Below are 16,330 nucleotides of genomic sequence, written 5' to 3'. Positions count from 1 at the left end.
AGGCAACAAACTGCGCCTCCACCACATCTGAACTCAGTTTTTAACAGAGGATGCCTCGCAGAAAAAGTGTCTCCCAGGATTACCCGGTACATCCAATTCTAACCCAGTGCGTCCAGCCCTTCCCCTTCTCCCAGTCCTTTCCTTCTGGGGTGATGCTCGCGGGAATGTCTCCTTCTCTGGATCTCCATTATGAATGATAAACACGAGGGAACAGATCCTGGCCCCTCCTGGTGCCAGGTGGATGGAGATCTGTGTTTACAGGGCAACTGGGAATCCCCAAGAGGTGTAAAGCTGGTTTAGATGGTTTATGCCACTTTTCTCCTGGCTCCCCCAAACACCACAGGAAGTCCACTGTCCCCAGATGGTGTAACGGTCCTTAGGGGACTGTTCCCGCTGGAAGAATTTAGATCTGCCTTTAGGAGGCTCTCAGTTATGCCAGGTGCTGAACTGGCCTTCAGTCAGCTCCAGGACTGGAGGAGACAGAGGCTGGCTTAGAGTCTCCTTCGCCTTTTCTCTCATCAGGTCCTGTCCTGAGTGCATCTCGGCCCTAAAATCCCACTCCTCCTTTGGAGCAGCTCTCTATCCAAGTTCCAGCTTCTCAAACCCAGTCCCACCATGACCCCTCCTGGGCTCCAGGCGAGCTAAGCTCCCCTCGGCTGGGCCTTTTCTCCCATCAGTCCATTTAAACCCCACCCAAAAGTCAGTTCTATCACAGAGACTCTGCAAATCCATCACAGCGGCTCAACTGGAAAACGCAGACCCTCGGAACCTGCTCTGGGCCCCAATCTTTAAATCCAGACTTCAGCACTTGCAAACCGCAACGCAGCATCTAAGGAGGGTGGCTGAGTTGGTTGCCGGATCTCTATGGTGGCCCTATGGTTATTAGAACAAGCCTATTACACAGAAAATGACTCCCTGGGGGGAGTTTAACTAGGTTTGTGGGTATTTAAAACAAAATTATAGTTTGTTTTTTTATTATGGTAGAAACACGGCCTGAGATGTGAGAACAGGAGCTAAAGGGCCATGGCCCTCCATTAACCCAGCCTCGGCAGGGCAGGGATATCCGGTATGCTTGTGGTGAATAAAGACTTTATGGCGTGGATTGCAAGACCTCTTAAAACACTGCCACCTACCAGCTGAGTCCTTTGCTCCAGCCACTACACGGCATGAACAGAGCGGCAGACCCGCTTGGCAATGTCCCAGCAAACAGGAAGGGGGGGGGGTAAGCAGCACTTGCTGTGGCCGCAGATACTGGCTTTGGTGAGTCTGGCAGCGGCCAAGATGACCAGGTGCTGGAAGGAGGTTGGCAGCAGAGAAGTGAAGGCCACTGGCTAATACAGAGGGAGGACCAAATGGGATTCAGGATCTAGGGAAGGTGGCTGCTGGGCCTTCCCCAGAGATGCAGGGACAATGGGATTTGGAATCCAGTGCCATACGCACAGAATCAGGACTTCATCAGAGACACGGGGCTTACGGCACGGAGGACCCGGTGGCACGCACATCACGCTCTCAGCCCGGCCGGCTGTGATCGAGCAGGAGAGCTGAGGCCTTAGCTATGTTCAGCCAAAGAAAGCCTTCGCTCATCAGCACTACAGGCTTAGTGCTTAGGATTGCCAACGCTCCAGGATAGTCCTGGAGTCACCAGAAATTAAAGATTAATCTAAATGAAAGATTAAGTCGTCGGATGAAACCTCCAGGAATCTGTCCGACTAAAGTTGGCAACTCTACCGGTGCTGCTGATAGAGAACGAGGCAAAACCCTCCCCCACTCTGGCCTCCCCCTGCATCCCCAAAGCGGCAGGACCTGACAGTACCACGCTCATGCAGGCCGCCAACCTGCAGTCAGGTGATAGGCCATTAATCCCGCCTTCCTCTCTTCTCGGAGCGCTTCAGTAGGAAATTCTTTGGCCCCAGTGCAGGCAGCGCTCAGAACAGGAACCGACACCCTGTGATCATCAATGAACTTGTTCAGCAAGCGGGAAATCCTCCTGATGGGTGCCGAAGGGGGCAGGACACTGTGGTGCTGCTCCCGTTGTTACTAGAGTTACCATACGAGGGGACTAAGGAACAAGAAAACCGCAGCATCCTGCGGTGATGGCCCAACACCCTACAGCGGCTGGGCGTCTCAAAGGTCTGTAAAGGATTCCGGCACCCAATTCCCACTGAGGTTCAGTGGGATGCGGGCAGGCGCCTAACTCCCTTAGGCAAATCCCAGCCTATAACATAACTACTGCCCCTGATTAGAGGAAGGAGAAGTCATCTCTGCTTATTGATGTGTCTAACACTCTTCATGCCTGTTCGCCGATACGGGGATGGGAGAGGGAGTCGGCTCCTTCTTGTGCATCATCAACAGAATTACTTGCTAAGCTTCTACCAGATACATCTGGGCAGCCCACTGAAGGGCAGAGGCTCCACAGGCACCACTGGGTGCGTCTACACTGTACACTAAGCCCAGGCTCTGACTCTGGTTTGATCCTAAGCCCCCTTAGGTCCCCACACCAATCAGTCTGACTTGGGTCACCCAACACTTAGGACTTGGGTTCTAGGACCCTGCTAGGGGAGTGGATCAAAGCCTGAGTCCCACTGTGACTGGGTCCAAGCCCTGTCATTTTGCAGTGTGGACGCAGGTTGAGCCACAGACCTGAGATAGGTGGTCTGTGTGATGCAGGACGGACAGGTTAGCACAGCTGGGAGACCCAGCTCCAGCAATTGTAAACCCAGGTTTACATTACAGTGGGGACACAAAAGCACAGACCCGGGTTTAGTGTGCAGTGTAGACAGACCAACGGAGGGCAAAACTGGAAGATGACCTTTCTGTAGTAACTTGCTTTTTACATGACGCCCATCACTATAGTAACAGAACTCCCAGTAGGGCTGCAAAGGTGTCACATGAGGACACAAGTCTCCTTACTCGTGATGAGGAGCAAGGAGGAAAGAACCCAGCTGCTCTCAGATTCCAGGCTGCAGGGCTGGCAAGAAGAACAGAAATCTTTTCACACATGAACGGGGCACATTGGATCTAGACTCAGAGAGAGAGAAATAAACATGGCATCGACAGACACAGTTTCTGTAGTCGCTGTTCTGGGTAGAACTCTACTTGAATTCATTAAGGTGAATAAGGAATGTGGAGGTCCTTGGGCATCACATGGTTATGGGAAGCTGTAGTCTTTGGCCCCATTACTCTAGGATACTGCAGGTGTTTGTTTTTCTTTTTTCACACAGGAAGCATCTACATAAGCTAAAAACGAGCTGGGGAATGGGCATGTGAACTTGGAAAGGTTCCAGTCCACATTTGCAAGTACAGTAACAATCAGCAAAGCCTCTCTGCTAGTATCAACCCTTGTCCATGGATTCATTTAAGACACTTTAAGGCCAGAAGGGACTGTTAGATTATCTACTTTGCTCTCCTGTATAACACAGATCATAACATTTCAACCAACCTTGACTGCATTGAGCCCAGTCACTTCTGCTTTAGTCGAACACACGCTACAGAAAAGCCTCCCATCTTGCCTTGAAGACCTCAGGATATGGAGAATCGACCACTGCCCTTGGTAGTTTCTTCCAACGGATAATCACCCTGACTGTCAGAAACGGGGGACTTATTTCTAGTTTGAATCTGGCTTTAGCTTCCCACCGTCAGTTCCTGTGTTCTTCCTTTCTCTGCTAGATTACAGACCCCGGTGAGATATCCCGATGAGTCCAAGCTGATTGATAATCATCTGTTTTAATCCTGCCAGTCCCACAGATCTGACACGGCCACAGGAGGGTGAGCAGGATTTTCTTCTGTCTTAAGCATCAGGTCAAATGACCAGTTAAGTTCTGATATCAGAATCGTTTCGGTTGCTGATGATGCTAGAAGCAGAGAGAAACCAGCGTGGCCATCAGATCCCCACAATGAGCTGATGGTGGCTGCCAATGAAAAAGAAACTCACTTTGCCTTGTAAGCAGAGTGAACTGCCGTGGAAGCTGCTGATGGATGCAGAGACGCCATCATTAGAGAATCGTCCTCTGGGTCATAATTGCAGTAAGTGAATTGCATCCAAGGGGCTCTTTGTGCATCTCTAGAGCAGGTGACGGGCCTAACTCTGATCTCAGTTACACAGGTGTAAATCCAGAGCCACTCCATTGGCTTCTGTGGATTTCCTCTGGATTTACATTGGTGTAACTGAAATCAAGATCTGGTCTTACTGTCTTTTCTTCCGGGCTGTTTTTCTTTTCTAACCCTATGTTGGCTTCCCCCACGGACCCACCAGTGGTGAGCAGAGCTGGTAATTTTACTTTAGCCTCTGCAGTTTACTCCTCATTTCTCCTTGGCCTCCCCAACGCCAACAGCTTGAACAGACCCATTGTGTGATGCCCTCTGAGACCTGCAAACCGCTCCTCCATTGATCGGTGTGGAGGCCTGAATCCCAGGCCACATCCCCAGGCTGAAAGGCAGCACCCAGCCCATCTTTTCTCCTTCCTCTTGGGATGGTCTGAGTCTTGTACTTTTCATGCTGGAAATGAGTGAGTTTTGAATCCCTCCACCTCCTTCCCCATCTAGGGTGAGTCCTGCTTCCCCCCACTAACAGGACACACTTGCACTTGTCCAGCTACATCCCTTCCAGCCTGACAGCAGAGCTACTGAGGCACCTTACTGCTGGATTCAGCCTCCTACCCAGGTGAATCTTCTGTCCCCTCTATGGGAAACTGGGCCTTTCACACACCACATTTAACCCTTTGGTGCACAGGCCTCCCAGCTGAAGTTCCAATCAGATGGGCTGTTCAGACCCAGCGCAGGAGGGGAATGGATCAGTTATGGCAGGCATCACTTCAGGGACAGGCCCGGTGGCCGATACGGTTCACCTCCAGAGGAGCCTTGCCTCCCACAGCAGACATTCCCTGGCTTCAAGCAGCTTCCCCCTGAGTTGATTGGCTGAGCGTGACAGAGGCGGAGGGGAATTCCGGGAAAAGGCAATGGCTGGTTCATGTTCCAAAGCACTTTCACTGCTGGCATCTGAGCGAGACCGATCCTCTGTGAAGGGCATGTGCCAGTCTCCCCAGGAACGAATTCTCACAGGAGGGGTTTCTCCTCCTAATCGCACGTGTGTGAGGGATTTCTCCAGCCAGCTCCCAATAACCGCGATGAAAATGACCAGTGTGACCAAACCCCGGCCATCACCCACCATCTGCAGAGTGGATCAGATGAGAAGACTGCCACCTGGACTCCAGTGAGGACTATGGTGCCCCCTCGGCAGCAGGTGAAGCAGGCGAGCGATTTGCTTCTGCCAGAGCTGAGCAGATGGAAACCGAGCTGAGCTGAGCTCACCCTTCGCAGACCTGACCTGGCCCCTTCCGCCCTTTCCCAGCAAAGCTAACGGGGAAAGCGCTTTCGTTTCACGCAAGCCAGCAAAGCATCGTGGGAGGTGGAAGAACGGCCCCGACGGCCCAAGCCCTTCGCGGCCCAGCCCTCCGCCCCCTCAGAACCGATAGTAAAGCAGGAAGGCTCTCTACCCCGTATTTACACTGGCGAGATTTAACTCCGTACTGGAAACGGCACTGCTCATCCGCGTCGTAGGCCTGTCCGGGAGCCACCGTTGGGTAGACGAAGTCTTGCTTGGGAGGAGCGTTGTTCAAGCACAGTCCCATGCCTGAGCTGGAGAAGAAATAGAGAATCACAGATGGGAAACCTGTGCAGACAAATGGGGTTATAACCAGCCGGCTGAGAACGAGTGGTGGGCAAACAGCTACCGGCTTGGAGGTTTGGCTCAGGTGAGCCTGGGCTACCTCACCAAGCAGCTGGAGTCTGCACAACCAGGATGGAAACCTCAGTGGGACAGGCTTCGTCCAGGTCATGCAGCGCCTCCACCTCCAGACAGAGCTGGGAAGTGCAGAGGCTGCTGGGAAACTGACATGAAACAGGCGGACAAATGAACCAAACCCTTTGGAACCTCACAAAAGGATCCATCTGAGTTTTCGGCAAGGACCCAAATATTACAGTGATGGTAGCAGTGGAGATACCATAGACACAGGGACCTAGAGCTTCAGACTGGTTCTCCTGCTACTCAGACGGGAGTTGCAAAGCCTGGATCTGAGTTTCAAGCTTTTCTTGAACTCTAGGCCATATGGTACTGGGGTTTCAGGTCTACCCATTGTGAAGTCTGGACTGATGCACTCACTTCCCACGGGCCCCCAGGCAGAAGGAAGAGAATAAGAGAAGGGAAGGGAGTGGGAAGGTTAGTCCTGTGACCAAAACGCAAGGCTGGAGCTCAGAGGAACTGGGGTCTGTCCCCAGTGACATGCTGGCCGACCTTGGGCAAGTCACCTAGGGCAAGGTTGTCAAACAGGTTGGCCTAAACTTAGGCAGCTAAATCCATGTTTGGGCCCCTGAGTTTCTGAAGATGCTGAACACACCCAGCCTCTAGCGGCTGCGGCAGGATTTGCGTGTGTTCAGCTCCTCTGACAGGCCGCTTCCATTTAGGCACTGAAATATGGGCTAAGTTTAGGCACCTAAGTTTGCAAATGTTGGCCTTAATCTCTCTGGAGGGGAGTGAGGTGCCCAATTCGCTGTGACTTTCAGTGGGTGCCTAACTCTCACAGGGCCCTTTGAAAAGTCAGCCCTCTATCTGTAGGCTGGAGATAATTATACTGACCTACCTTACAGGGGCAATTTTGGGACTTACTTAATGTTGATAAAGTGCTTGGAGACCCACCCTCTGTAAGGGCAAGGTACTAAGGCTCTGATTCAGCACATCCTTAAATTTTGGTATATAAGTATGGTTGTGTGGGCTGCTGGGTTTGAAGCACCAGCCGATGGGCTTTGTGTCTTGTTGCCCACCCCGCTAAGCGATCCACTCTGACAGCTGGCCAGTTGGGTATCAGATCCGACAGAGAATGCATGGCTGGAAGGAGCAGGTCTGAGTGCAGAGCTTCTGTGCTTCTAGGGCCCAGTATCAGGTGCTTGGAGTTAGCTGGAGCCCTTCATGCAGAAGGAGCCACATGGCACAAAAATGCTACAATTAACAATGGCTGGAACACTCCTGCTTTTCCCAGCTTGCCCCTGTGTGTGCCAGGCCGTTGTGGGGATGCCCAAGTTTTGCAAGAACTATGCCTTTTCCTCCCGAACCACGGTCCCTCCTGGCTGCCATGTTCTTTTCTGAAATCAAGTCTCCAATCATCACTCCCATGGCCTTGGGTTCCATGGCCGTGTCCTGTGGCACAAGAGGACCGTGCAGGTCCATGCATCTAAGTGGGGGTGGATGGAAGGGATGGCAAAGGGGACTAAAGTCAACTCCCCATTCCCCGCCAACCAATTGAGACTCTTCAGGGCTCTGTGACAACAACGGAAACCTCTTTGGTGAGGCCACATTTCTCCAGCACTATCAAGGGAACACTCTTTGCCATGTTCTGTGTGCAGAGATCAAGGGGCTAAGAGGGAAGGAGTTCACTGCAGCCAAACACGAGCTGCCAGAACTGGAATTTCATGGTAAAGCCTCATGTCCCAGCCAAGGGGAGGAAAACTTGGGCCCTCGGGGTCCCATCGGAAAGGTTTGTGTTCGTTACATTCTTTAAAAATTGCAACTGGAGGAGTCTTTGTTTTACCCCTTACTCTAGAGGGCTTTAATGCTTGGACCTTTTTAAGACTGGACCAGTGGCTGATGACCCCAGTACACTGTTTGCTCCTATCCAGCTTCGGTTTAAAGTTAACACCATCTTTTTAGCAGAGACAGGGGTCCACATCACACCAACAACCCACCATCGCAACTGATGCTAACCAGGGCCTCTTTGATAGGAAAGCTGAGGACTGCATGGCCACAAAAATGGAGCCTTCTTGTCCCTGGGAGTCCTTCTTGAGCAGGTCTGCAGTGCATTGCTAGGATGGGGGCGATTTTCAAAAGCACATCAGTGGCTTAGGAGCGCATGTCCCATCAATATTCAATGGGACTCAGGGGAGAGAAGTTCAAAATTACTGAAGGAACTTTGGTGCACAAATCTTGGTGATAGTAACTAGGACTTGTGCACCTAAATCCCAAAAGGTGCTTATGAAAATCTCTTCTGTGGCTCCTAAGTTGCTTAGCTCAGGGGAGGGCAAACTACGGTCCACAGGCTGGATCTGGCCCATCAGGGCTTTCAGTCTGTCCCACGGGACTGCCAGTCCTGTGGTGCAGCGGGGCTAAGGCAGGCTCCCTGCCTGCCCTGGCCCCGTGCCGCTCCTGGAAGCGGGCGGCACCATGTCCCTGTGACCCCTGGGGGAGGAGGAGGCAGAGGGATCCATGCACTACAGGTACCACCCCCCGCAGCTCCCATTGGCTGGGAAGGGGGAACCGCGACCAATGGGAGCTTCCGGGGTAGCACTCGCAGGCGAGGGCAGCTCATGGTGGGGCCGCCTGCTCTGCCCCACCCCACCCCCAGGAGCCATTTTCGAACTTGCTGGCCACTTCCGGGAGCGGCGCGGGACCAGGGCAGGCAGGGAGCCTGCCTTAGCCCCATTGCATACTGCTGCCACCCCGGAGCCGCTCGAGGTAAGTGGCGCTGGGAAGGAGCCCGCACCCTGAACCTCCCCTGCACCCTGCACCTCAATCCCCTGCCCTGAGCCCCCTAACCCCCTGCCCTGAGCCCCTCCTGCACTCTGCACCCCCTTCTACAGCCCAACCCCCTGCCCTGAGACCCCAAACCCCTGCCTGAGACCCCTCCCGCACTCTGCACCCCCTCCTGCACCTCAACCCCCTGTCCTGAGCCCTTTCCTGCACACCATATCCCCTCCCACACCACACACTCCCTCCCGCATCCCAACCCTCTGCCCCATCCCTACATTCATGGCCCTGCAGACAATTTCCCCACCCAGATCTGGCCCTCGGGCCAAAAAGTTTGCCCACCCCTGGCTTAGCTACATCTGAAAATCCCCTTCCACAGCGAATGGGGGAAGCAGGTTGTGCTGCTGTGGATAAAGAGAGGAGCTGCATCTCCCGGGCACCTTTCCTCAACACACAACCCCCTCTCCGCACTTCCTGGCTCAACCAAAATCCTTTGAAACATCTCAGAAAGCTGGTGGTTTATTTGGGAAATTCCTACAAGGGGGGGGGGGGGGGAGGGAGGAGGAGATCTATGGAAAGGTCTGGATGCTGCAGGGCCAGGTAAGTCGGGAGTAGGGTGACCAGATGTCCCAATTTTATAGGGACAGTCCCAATTTTGGGGTCTTTTTCGTATATAGGCTCCTATTACCCCCCCCACCTCCTGTTCGGATTTTTCACACTTGCTGTCTGGTCACCCTAGTCGGGAGGGTTAGTGGCATTAGCAGATGATAATGCAAACCACAGACAAATGTACAGAGGGGAGGGGAAATGCGTTCTTGGCTGGGAAAGGGATGGATCCTGGGGGCCCGGGAATAGAATGTACACGCGGCATGATCATGTGGGGTAATTTATGAGGATGGGCAAGGAAATCACTGTCAGAGGCTGGAGAAGTCTCTGCTCCCAGGGGGAAAGGGTGGGCAGGGCTGGCCAGGGTTCTTACTCCAGGAAGCTGGTGATATAATCCCGGCTGCAGGTTGACCATACGAAGGGGTTGGTCTTCATGGTGATGTGAGCCGCCATGAGCTTGGCTGTTTCCTGTCCGCGGGAGCCGCAGCTGTTGCCAACTCCATCATGGTTCATGCCGAACCTGGAAAAGGTCACAACAACAACGACAAAGACGCGAGCTGCGGTTACAGGCAGCTGACGTCCCTCCAGCATGTCTGTGCACAGAGCCACGGGAGGCCGGACAATGCCAAGATGGCCAGTCTCCTTGGGTGGGGGAAGCCAATAAGGGATGCTGTGCCGATGGAAGGTGCCCTGGGAGGTGGGGACTTTAGGGTGCAACCGGTCAGCTTTGCCTGCCCCTCCTGGGTACGCCCTCTTTCTCCAGGCCTCCCACCGCTTCCGGTTTCTGATCCCTCCCTCAGGTGAGGGACTAGGAGTGGGAAAGCATGGAAGAACGGGAGCGGGGAAGAACAGCGAGGATCTGACCACATGGCTGAGTGGGGAGACAGGGCTGGTGGCAGAGAAGATGGCGGGGGGGATGTAGGGAGGTGTGTCCTGGCATTCACTGGGAGGTAGCGGAACCTCACTTGGTCAAAGGGAGGGAGTGGGACTCTGTCTGGGAGGAGGGAGATGGACTGGGGAGGAGTTTACTCAGCTCTAGTCTCTGAGTTCCATATCCTGTTAACTGTTTCAGGATCATGGAGACTGTTCTCGTATAGTTTCTTTCCTCTGCTTCTTCAGCTTCACTAGCCTTACTTTCTATCCAATTTCACTTATCTTTTTTTGCATTGTTTCTTTACTGCTTTGTCAAGGAGGAACAAGAAAATAGATGGGTGGAACACTTCCAAGAAGTGCTAAACCAACTAGAACCAATGACAAGAGTGGAATTTAACAATGATAAACCATTAGACCTAGATATAGATGTATCTGAGGTAAAAATCGAAGTAGTAAAAAAAGCATTGCAGAAGCTGAAAAACCACAAGGCACCTGGTTTGGATGGCATTCGTCCTGAGATGCTTAAATATGGAGGCAAAGATGTGGAATCAGTCATCTGTTCACTGTGCAACAAAATATGGATGGAGGTAAAGTGCCGGAAGAATGGACCCTCGGTATCGTAATCAAGTTACCAAAGAAAGGTGATCTAAACAATTGTTCAAACTGGAGGGGAGTAACACTTCTATATGTCACAGGAAAAGTATTAGCAGTGGTCCTCCTGAGCAGAATGGAAGGAAAGATGGATACCATCCTACGTGAACAATCCGGATTTAGACAAAGGAGATTGTGCGCAGACACTATTTTCACCCTGAGACTGATTATTGAGAACACAATTGAATTCCAAGGCAGTCTTGCCATCGATTTCATGGACTTTCAAAAGGCATTCGATAGTGTAAATAGAGAAACAATGTGGAAAATTGTGGAACAATATGAAATTCCAACAAAATTAATTAACGTTATGAAGGCATTCTATGCCAATTCAAAATGCTGCATTAAAATGGAAAATGGATTGAGTAAGACATTCAGCATCAAGACAGATATAAGGCAGAGGTGCGTCCTGTCTCCTTTTTTGATTATGCTAGTCATCGACTATGGATTAAAACAATGTGACAGTGATACACATGGCCTAAAATGGAAAAATTCAAGACTATCTGATCTCGACTTTGCTGACGACATCGCTCTTATCAATGAAGATGCCAACGGACTACAAAAATGCACAACCAAGTAAAAGAAGTAATGGAGAAGATATCTTTGAGATACAATGCAAAGAAATGTAAAGTCATGTTAATGGAGACTCTAGGGACAGAAATCAAAATTGAAGAAGAGAAACTGGAGAAGGTGGACAATTTTACGTATCTTGGAAGTAGCATCAGCCAAGATGGTACTAGTTCTGAGGAAAGAAGAAGAATGGGAAGGCAAACACTGCATTTGGAAGACTCAAAAACATCTCCCTCAAGACAAAACAGAACGTACAAAGCAATTGTTATCGCCATCACAACATATAGCAGAGAGACATGGCAACTTACCAAGAAAGGTACGCAAAAGCTGGATGCGTTCCATCACAAATGTCTGAGAACAATATTGGGAATAACATATAGAGATGGGAAGATGAACGAAGCAGTCAGAAACATTACTGGACAAGGCACCCTCTCATAAATAAGCTACAAAAGAAGACCTCAGTGGCTGGGACTTGTGCTGAGCATGGGGAAAAGAGCGCTCACCAAATACCGCCCTTGATGGAAGCCAGAAAATGCAAGAAGAAAGAGAGGAAGACCGTGAATAACATGGAAACGAACATCAAGTACCTCAGCATGAAATGGGAAGATTTGGAGAGAAGGACAGTTGACAGGCAAGGAGGGCAACGGTGTGTAGCCCAATGTGCAGCAAAGCACGGGATGGGCTAAGGTCTAAGGTAAAGTAAGTCTCTGAGTAATGAGTGCTGAAAGCTTGATCCGGCGGGGTCATCGCCTGTTGATGGCAACAGGAGTTGTGTTGCCACAGCATTTCACAGGATTGGGCCCTTACTGACTAATAGTCTCCCCTCCCCTGAATTAATGAGACTCACTCTGCACTGGGCTTGTAACACAGTATTATAGGAACATGGCATTTCCTCTGTTTGACCAGACCATTGGGCTGCCTAGTCCAGTGTACTGCTTCTAGCTCCAGAGGATAGTGTAATAATCCTGACCACCCACAATGCACCTCGACAACTGTGCATAAAAGCATGTGGGGCAAAAATTCCTTCCTGACCCATGGAGGTGGCAACTGAAGACATGGAGCATGAGATTTGACTGCTCTTAGCTTAGACCTACATAACTACAGGATGCTATTCTTGTCATTCTTGATATTTGTCATTGCTGAGGCACATAGCTAAGCAGGATTAAACATGAGGAGGTGATAAATGTATTCATTATTATTAAATATTTCTACTGAGGAGCATGTACATGTGAGGTAACTGGGTGGGCCCACCGTGCAAGGTGTGGTACAAACATATAACAAACAACAGTCCCTACTCCAAAAGTTTACACGAGAGAAGATAAAGTGTCAAGGGGCTATTAGTGCTTAGGCTTCAGGACACCAGCGCATCACTAAGGTCAGGAACAAATTTCCCTTCCCCACAGTATAGGGCCGGACATTGGTCCAGGTGCATGAGGCATCACAAGTTTTCCTATGATGCACGGAGCATTGGCCACTGCTGGAGACAGGATGATGGACTAGGTGGACTACTGGCCTGGCCCAGCATGAGCAAGAAGGTGAGATCTCAGACTACATGCACTACTGGTGTGATCTGCTTTGGCCCGGAGTGGGGACACTGGCCTATCTGTTCTGGTGTGGATGTGGGATATTGAACTGGATGGACTGTTGGTCCCACCTCGCATGGCTATTCCAAGGTCTTTACACTGAAGACGATTCTCCAGTTGGTTACTGGTGAGAGCAGCCAAAAAGGGGAGGTCTTTCCTGTTAAGCGACTCCCCGGGGGAACGCTTCCGGGTGTAACACTCACGTGTGGCCGATCTCATGGGCAATGGTGAAGGCAGTGGCCAGCCCGATGTCCTCGTTGATGCTGCAGCTTCTCTCTCGCTCACACATTCCTCCCACTGGGGCCAGCCCTAGGAAAGGCAGCTACGGTTGGTACGGGGACAGTGAGGAGCACTGGTGGCGGGGTGCCAGGCCACGGGCCACGTTTCAGGGTTCAACAGCGTGCTTTGGGCTTAATGTTTATTCGGCGCGTTAACCTGGCCTGGAGGGCCTGACTCTTCTCATTGACTTCAGTGGATTGTGTATCACGCACTAGAGCAGGACAGGAAAGTGGTTTGCTGGGCTCCGGCACCCAGGTCTCCAGCTACTCCCAGTGCTGGCCACGAACTCGCTTTGCCGCGAGATGGCTGGCAACAGCAGGAGGGCTTGGAAATGCCAAGTGCCAATAAAACTCCACCAGACTTCAGATCTGCTCCCCAGATTGTCTACACAGTGAGGAAGCGGGGCTGGTCACACCAGATGAGCTCAGTGGGGACAGAAAGGCCCATCCAAAGCCTGTTTTCAGCAGACTGAATATCTGTCTATAAAGGGCTGAAGCCACAGTCCTGCCACTGCCCATTGGAGAGAGACAAAGCCCAGATCCTGGGCTTCCACTGAGGGGGGGTTGATTGGTGCCCATCACCACTAGAATCAAACCTGTGTCCATCTGTGCTGCTCAGCACCCCGGAAATATCTCTGGGTTCCTCTGTACCTCTGCACACAGAACGCCCCAGGCACTGTGCCTCAATGCTGGGCACCCTCCCACCCGCAGAGTCGGAAACAAGGCAGCGGGGTGAGGGGGGGAGTTTGGCTATTTGTTAAGAGCATAGATTGCTACCGACAGGTGCCATACTAAGACAAGGTAACCCTCTTTTACCTACAGAGCAGGTGCAAGCTTCCCACCCTACCCCACCAACCTACCAGAACAGGACACAATCCCACGATGAGTGAGGAGTTCGTCCTCAGTTCTTGGCCTCCCGGCTGGATCACCTAGCCTCTAAGAAGTTGCTTTGAGATCCACCCTGTCTATTTTACTTTGGGGGAGTATACTCGGCCCTCCCTTCCATGACCGCTCAGTTTAGACCAGAACTTAAGGAGACCCTGTGTATGGACAGCACAAGAGGGCAGAGCCAGAACTACATGGTCTGTGTCCAGCAGCGGCAATAAAGAATTCCCTTTGTGTACATCACAACAGAGTCCTAGCACTCTCCTTTGCAGCCAGGGAGACTGCTGACCAACCTTCAGACGAGAACCGTTCTGAGTCACTGGGCTGGAACTGAACAAGGGATAGAACAGTGAAATGGTCCAAAGCCAGTCACCAGACCCTTGGCATGAAGTAGATTTTTTTTTTTAACACTTATTGAAGTAAGGAGGCAGTGTGGCCTAGACGATCAAGCACTGGACAGGGACTCCGGATACCAAGGTTCTGTTCCCAGCTCTACCGTAGGCCTGCTGGGTGAGCTTGGGCAAGGCACTTTGCGGTTCTTTGCCTCAGTTTCCCTATCTGTAAAATGGGGCTAATGATACCGATCTCCTTTGTCAAGCACTTTGAGATCTACTGATGCAAAGCGCTAGAGAAGAGCGAAGAATTAGTTACAACAGAGTCTCTGAGCTGGGCTCTTACCTACCTAAGGTGCCACATGGCTTGTTCTTGTAGATGCATATATCGTATCTGAAAGAGAAGAAAGGAAAAACACTAAATTAAACCAAAACCCTGTGCAGGCTGAAAAGATGGCAGCTTTCATTAGATCTCCATAGTTTCTGCCCAGTGGGAAAAAAAGAACATGGTTTTCTGGCTAATTGCCAAAGTATCTTAACCCCATGGGATTTCCCCCTAGGATAGGTGTGCACAGATCCTTTGGATATTTGTCATCCAGCAGCTCTGAGCACTTGTATTATCACAGCCTGGGGCTCTGAAGGTTTGTCTACACTGCACCGCATGGCTGCAACTGGCCCGGGTCAGCTGACTCCAGTTCATGGGGCCCAGGCAGGGCAGCTATCAAACTGCAGTGTAGACACTCAGGCTGGCGTCTGGGCTCTGAACCCCCCCACCCGCTGCAAGAGATCCCAGATGCCAGCCTGAGCCTACAGGTCCACGCTGCTATTTTTTAGCCCCGCGGCCCAAGCCCTGCAAACCTGTCAATTGACCGGCGCGGTGGTGTTATTTATGGCAGTGCAGCCGTCCCCTGAGATGCCAGGAGATCTTGGGAACCGAGCAGCAGCAGTGCCCCTCCAGATGGAAAACACCCTCCTTATTTCATTTGATCGAGAAGAACATGATGCTGAGATTGAAAGAAGGAAGCGGGCAGCGATTTGGATTATAGCCAATCACAGCACCTGTTTCATTGACCTCTCTCCAGCTGTAGCACCTGCTACCCACGGGGCACTGATCCCAGTGCTTGATTTGTGCCAGGCCTTGCCAGGGCTGAGCCCCCGGCACCTCTGGGCCTGGCAGTTCAGAGCCTCCGGCACCTCTGGGCCTGGCAGCTCAGAGCCCCCGGTACCTCTGGGCCTGGCAGTTCACAGCCCCTGGCACCTCTGGGTTTGTGAATGTAAAAAAAACTGCTTGAGTCCCGGCACCTTTTTAATTACAAACGAAGCACTGCAGGCTCCCCAGGAGCCTTTCCCATAGCCCCCGTCACACACGTGTCCAAAAGCCTCACATGCCCCAATTCATTTACCCCCCCCCCCCAGACTACCTGTGAGCCACTTTTCACAGATGGGGAAAGCGACGCACAGGGAGGTTCCGGCAAGGCCTACGTTTCCCAAAACAGCTGCTCTTTTTGTGCACCTCGGTTTCCGGAGGAGTCCTTTACCCAGGCTCAGACTGGGGGACCCGAGCAAACTCGGGGCCGCTTTGGACAATTTTACGACAGCTAAGATCTCTCGGGCCACCCTGATCTCAGCACGGCTGGAGCGGGAGGTGACAGAGGGCTTGGAACAGGGCTTGGCTCTGCAGTCCACTTTCCCCATTAGTCAGCCCCAGCCCACGTTCACTGAGCTTCGAGGCGTGGAGCGGGACGCATAGAGTCTGTCAGGATTTTTTCACCTGGGGCACAGGGCTGGGGGCATAGGTCCAAAGAAAGGCCAGAGCCAAGCTCCAGATAGGAATACGCATGGGCTTTGGGAACTAACAATTCAGTGATATGGGCCTTTCTTGAATTTTTATCCGTGTGTGTGTGTGACAGAGAGAGAGAAGATGGTGGCGGGTGGGCTGCAACAGCAGAGGTGTTGCTGGTCAGGAGTGAGGTGGATTGGCAGGGCTGCGTGTGGGCCCAGGGCTCAAAGCATGGAGGACGCTGAGTCCAGGCAGAGCCGTGG

At 51.9% G+C, this 16,330-nt stretch overlaps 1 protein-coding gene across 2 annotated transcripts in view; it reads right to left on the bottom strand.

Moving 5' to 3' along the window:
* The window catches only part of ADAMTS10 (ADAM metallopeptidase with thrombospondin type 1 motif 10), a 134,302-nt gene that overhangs the window by 34,635 nt on the left and 83,337 nt on the right, over positions 1 to 16,330 (bottom strand). For both annotated transcript variants that reach the window (XM_073324036.1, XM_073324037.1), the window contains 4 exons: positions 14,638 to 14,681; positions 12,996 to 13,101; positions 9,492 to 9,638; positions 5,493 to 5,634 (listed from right to left, as the gene is read on the bottom strand). In XM_073324036.1, the coding sequence (XP_073180137.1) occupies positions 5,493 to 5,634; positions 9,492 to 9,638; positions 12,996 to 13,101; positions 14,638 to 14,681 (439 nt within the window). The remainder of the gene's footprint in view (positions 1 to 5,492; positions 5,635 to 9,491; positions 9,639 to 12,995; positions 13,102 to 14,637; positions 14,682 to 16,330) is intronic.

This window comes from Lepidochelys kempii, chromosome 25 (genome assembly GCF_965140265.1).
Source record: "Lepidochelys kempii isolate rLepKem1 chromosome 25, rLepKem1.hap2, whole genome shotgun sequence".
Classification (NCBI taxonomy): Eukaryota; Metazoa; Chordata; order Testudines; family Cheloniidae; genus Lepidochelys; species Lepidochelys kempii.
Note: the sequence above shows the minus strand (reverse complement) of the source record. Positions and strands in the feature narration are given on the sequence as shown.